Here is a 5,734-nt window from a genome sequence, read left to right on the forward strand (position 1 = left end):
GTCCTATATCTTCCATATGCTTCTCCTCAGTAAACATTAATGCAAAATACTCATTTAGTATCTCTCCCATGTCCTGCGGCCCCACACATAGATGACCTTGCTGATCTTTAAGGGGCCCTATTCTCTCCTTATTTACCCTTTGTGCTTAATATATTTGTACAATCCCTTTGGATTCTCCTTAAACCTATTTGCTAAAGTTATCTCACATCCCCTTTTGCCCTCCTGATTTCCATTTTAATTACACTCCTACCGCTTTTATACTCTTCTAAGGATTCACTCAATCTCTGCTGTCTATACCTGATGTGTGCTTCCTTCCTTTTCTTGACCAAAGCCTCAACTTCTCTAATCATCCAGCATTCCCTATGCCTTCCAGCCTTGCCCTTCACCCTAACAGTAACTATCTCTGGACTCTTGTTATCCTCAATTTTGAAGGCTTCCCACTTCCCAGCCGACCCCTTACCTGCAAACATCCAGCACTGATAAACTTTTGAAAGTTCTTGCCTAATACCTTCAAAATTAGCCTTGCTCCAATTTAGAAATTTAACTTATAGATCCGGTCTATCCTTTTCCATCACTATTTTAAAACTAACAGAATTATGGTCACTGGCCCAAACTGCTCCCCCATTGACACCTGTCACCTGCCCTGCATTATTTCCCAAGAGTAGGTCAAGTTTAGCACCTTCTCTACTGGTATATCCACATATTGAATTGGAAAATTTTCTTGTACACACTTACCAATTTCCTCTCAATCCAAGCCCTCAACTCTATGGCACTATGTTTGGAAAACTAAAATCCCCTACCATAACCACTCTATTATTCTTACAGATAACTGAGATCTCCTTACAAATTTGTTTCTCAATTTCCCACTGATTATTGGGGTGGGGGGTGCTCTACAGTACAATCCCAATAACGTGGTCATCCCTTTCTTATTTCTCAGTTCCACCCAAATAACTTCCCTGGACATATTGGCCGGTATATCCTACCTAAGTACAACCGTAATGTTATCCCTAATCAAAAACACAACTCCCGCTCCTCTCTTGCCCTCCTATTCTATCCATCCTATAGCATCTATATCCTGGAACATTAAGCTGCCAGTCCTGTCCATCCCTGAGCCATGTCTCTGTAATTGCTATGATATCCCAGTCCCATGTTCCCAACCATGCCCTGAGTTCATCCGCCTTACCTGTTAGGCCTCTTGAATTGAAATAAATGCTGTTTAATTTATCCTTGTTCTCTGCTTTCTTCATGCCTACCCTGACTTACTCCTTTTCCCAACTGTACCAGTCTCAGACTGATCTCTTTCCTCACTATCTCCCTGGGTCCCACATCCCTCCACAATTACTAGATTAAATCCTCCTGAAAAGGTCTAGCTAATCTCCCTGGCAGTATATTAATCTCCTTCCAATTCAGGTGCAATTCGTCCTCCTTATACAGGTCACTTCTACCCCAGAAGAGATTCCAATGTTCCAAAAATGTGAATCCTTCTTTCCTGCATCAGCTCCTCAGCTACGCATTCATGTGCCTCTCCTCCAATTCGTACTCTCACTAGCTTGTGGCATTGGCAGTAATCCAGATATTACTACCCTCAAGGACGTCCTTTTTAAATTTCTGCCTAACTTCCTATATTCTCTCCTCAAAGTCTCATCCTTTTCTCTTCCTATGTTGTTAGTTCCAATGACTGCAACGACTCCTGCTGGTCCCTCTCCCCTTTGAGAATATTCTGCACCCTGTCTGAGATATCTTTGAATCAGAGATAGTAGGAACTGCAGATGCTGGAGAATCCGAGACAACAAGGTGCAGAGCTGGATGAACACAGCAGGCCAAGCAGCACCAGAGGAGCAGGAAGGTTGACGTTTCCTCTGATGAAGGGTCTAGGCCCAAAACGTCAGCCTTTCTGCTCCTATGATGCTGCTTGGCCTGCTGTGTTCATCCAGTTCTGCACCTTGTTGTCTGAGATATCTTTGATCCTGGCGCGAGGGAGGCAACACACCATTCTGATTTCTCGCTGTCAGCTGCAGAAACGTCTGTCTGTGCCTCTGACTAGACAGTCCCCTATCACAATCTATTGCTTGGAACCGGACATACCTCTCTTTACATTAGAGCCAGTCTCAGCACCAGAAACCTGGCTGTCCATGCTACATTTCCCTCAGAGTCCATTACCCACTACATTTTCCAAAACAGCATACTTGGTTGAGATGCGATAGCCACAGGGTACGCTTGCATGACCTGCCTCCCTCTCCCAACATTCCTGGAGGTAACTCATCTACTGACTGCATCCGCAGTTCTTTCAGTTTTTACTGACTGTATCTGCAGTTTTTCTCCCTTCCTACAACTGCCATCCATCACGCCCCTTAACTTCTGTAACTTTCTCATTGCTTCTAACCGATCCATGTGATCCGATAGGATTCACAACCAAACACACTTCCTGCAGACAGAATCATCAGTAAAATGGAAATTCTCCCTACTCTCCCACATCCAACAGGATGCTCAGTGTGTGTCCAACTGGCACTCCAACCAAACAACACTGACTGTGAGGAGCTGCAACTGGTCACACGTCCTGCAGACACAGTCGTCAGGGCCACTAGACTGCTCCCTGATCTCCCACATCTGGCAGGAGGAGCACACCACTGCCCTAACTGCCATCTCTGCCCCTTTATGTGAAGAAAGATAAAACAATCTTACCTTGATCACCTGCAATGACATGATCTACTACGATGTCCGCGTATTCGTGCTGTAAATAAAGTATAACAGTGATGTGTATACGCCCTGCATTATATTTCTATTACTTACTGTGTGTTTTTACATTGATTTTAGGAGGTGCGTTGATGTTTTTACATAGATGTTTTTGAGGGATTTTGATGTCTCGCTTGGTCAGGTCTACTGCGGTTATGCATAGCTCTTGATTATCCGGAATATTGGATTAACCGGTACGATTAACCTGGTCCCATTGATGCTGGCTAATAAAATGTTTGCTGCATATAAAATTATAATTGGTATGAATAGGGTGGTTAATCAGAGTCTTTTTCCTAAGGTGGAAATGTCAAATACTAGGGGCATAGGTTTAAGGTAAGAGGCGAAAAGTTTAAAGGAGATATGTGAAGTTTCGTACATATAGGCTGTTAGGTGCCTGGAACGCATTGCTTGGGTAGGTGGTAGAAGCGGACTTTTAGCAGGCATTTAGACAGATACATGAAGAGACACGGAATAGAGGGACATGGGCAATATGCAGGCAGATGGGATTAAGTTAGTATAGGTTGGGTTAGTCGGGACTGACTGTTTCTGTGTTGTACTGTTCTATGTTGTGTGTTTTTAGTTGAGAGAATTTGGTGTGAGCTAGACTGGGTGGTATTAGCATACATGTGATTATGTTATCAAGACTAAATATTTAAATGAAAAGTATGAGGAAGTCAAGGATAGATTATTGGGCATGCCAGAGGTAACTGAATGGGAGTAGGTAGAGAAGCCATTCCAGTTGACAATCCTCATTATTCATGTTTGGTGCAACAGGCATATATGTATGTTGTATGAAAGGCCCACTGAGTTAATTATAGTTCTCTATGTACAATTTATCATTACACACTATTCATGTTATTTTCTATGCAGAATTTGTTACTATCCTGATATAATAGTAAACAAGCCCTACTTTCTGTGTTTCTATGTACATAGATCCACTTGTTATTTTAGGATCATATTTATTTTTCTGTACACAAGCTTTGTTGTTGAAGCAACATAATATCTTGCATTTACTTTTTAACGGCTTTGCAGATAGAGACAATAAATACTGCAAAATAAAGTAAAGTTACTCAGAGCCTTTTATAAATATCAATATTTTTTATTACAGGCCAACTGTCTGGTCATCTTTACATTTGCAGAAATGAGGCACTTCACCTTGTTTCACATACCAATCCTCAACAGTCACTTTCTCTTATGGTAGCTAGGATATTTTAGTTCAAAGTCTGGATAGAGAGATCACTGGATTCATAAATTACTATGTCTGTAACTGCAGCATTAAAGCTAATAACTTATTAAAAAAATTCAAATTTTCTGGTTGATAACACGGCAGGAAAGAAAACTGCCGAAAGAGCTGAGGGGGAAATTACTGACAAGTACAAAGTTGGAATAAATCAGAAGAACAATTATGCTTTTGCTGTCTTGGGCACAGCCTGCTTTCATTTATTATTAGAGCAATGGATTTCCATCGGCTTCCAGCGGTGTGTTTAGTGATGTCGAGTGAGAATTTATTTTCTTGAACATCCTGGATATGGTGGGGGTGGGGTGTACTGCAGGGAAGCTTGAGGTGTGGGCGTGTAAGGTGGTGGGAGATCCACAGGATAATCCATCTCATAGTCATAACTGTAAGGCGGAGGAGGAGGGACTGAAAAGAAAGATTGAGAACAAAACAAATGAACTGAGGTGGCAGCCAACAGAATTTACAAAACGATGACTGGAATATTTTTAAAAAAGTAAGTCTACTCTGAAACATTGTCTACAGCAAAAATAAATTGATTTAATAAATCATTCGCTAGCACTAACCTACACACAGCATTTTAAAATGATAACCAGTAAAATTATAAAATTATCCACTCTAATTGAATAACTGGGACATACTTTTTCTTGCATTCCCGATTTAAAAAACATTTTTGTTGCTGGTAGTTTCACAGCTATCCAACACAAATAAATGAATGGATTATAGGAAAGTTATTTAGATGCTCATCCTGTCATCAGAGTTTCTGCCACATAAATACTTTATTTAGTTATTCATATTCATATTTATTCATTCTAACTTGCTTGACATGATAAGAGTCCATGGTGTCAGGGGTAAGGCATGGGTAAAGAATTGGCTGACTGGCAGAAGGCAGACAGGAGGGATAAAGGGGTCTGATGACTAGTGGATTTCTACAGGGATCTGTGTTGGGACCACAGTATTCATGTTGTACATTAACAATCTGGATTAATTGATTGGTAAGGGTATCAAGGGTTACGGGGAGTAAGCAGATGAAAGGGTTTAAGAAACATATCAACCATAATTGAATGGCGGAGTAGACTCTATGGGCTGAAGTGCCTAATTCTGCTCCGATATCTTATGGTCTTATGTGTGTCTGTTGACTGATCCATGCAGCTCTATAGACCAATAAGACAGGAGGACAGTAGCGACCACTTCTGGGATTAGAAACAGTCAAAAGAAAGACTGGGGATTTTAGTAGCTATGGGAATGGAGTTATGAAAGAGGGTTAGAAAAGCTAAAGTGAAGGCACAAAAGGGTGGTATCATCCCAGGGTTGGGGGTGGAGGGGTGCCTCAGATTGGCACTCCAAAAAAGAAATCCCACCTTCCTGCTCAATAGCAACTTGCACTCAAAACTGCCAGTCCATTTGGCTTCTTCCATTTTCCCCTGCAGTACAAAAATTATAATAATGAGCTACTGAAGCCTATCTGCCTCCTTTATGTAGGGTCAGGTTGGCAATGGGCAAGATGACAGCTCGCTTTCAAATATGCAAGTGGTTGGGCAGGTGGGGGATGGGTGGTGATGGTGGTGGTGTGGCATGGCATAGCAGTAAAATTCACACTGGAGGAGAGTAGACAAACTGTAGAAGGAGCTGGGAGTACACAGCACATAGCTCGGAGTACACAGTTTAACAAACTGTACTTACAACCTTTTACACACATTGAAATTAATGTCATTGCTCTGAAATACATTAGCTATAAAACAAAGTAGTAATGAGAGCAGAGATAGT

At 41.5% G+C, this 5,734-nt stretch overlaps 1 protein-coding gene across 1 annotated transcript in view; it reads right to left on the reverse strand.

Moving 5' to 3' along the window:
* Nucleotides 1–3,897: 3,897 nt before the first annotated feature.
* The window catches only part of cyyr1 (cysteine/tyrosine-rich 1), an 18,764-nt gene continuing 16,927 nt past the window's right edge, over nucleotides 3,898–5,734 (reverse strand). The window contains exon 3 of the mRNA XM_048603023.1: nucleotides 3,898–4,375. Coding sequence (XP_048458980.1) covers nucleotides 4,239–4,375 — 137 coding nt within the window. The 3' untranslated portion in view covers nucleotides 3,898–4,238. The remainder of the gene's footprint in view (nucleotides 4,376–5,734) is intronic.

The sequence above is a fragment of the Rhincodon typus genome, chromosome 11 (genome assembly GCF_021869965.1).
Source record: "Rhincodon typus isolate 14 chromosome 11, sRhiTyp1.1, whole genome shotgun sequence".
Lineage (NCBI taxonomy): Eukaryota > Metazoa > Chordata > Chondrichthyes > Orectolobiformes > Rhincodontidae > Rhincodon > Rhincodon typus.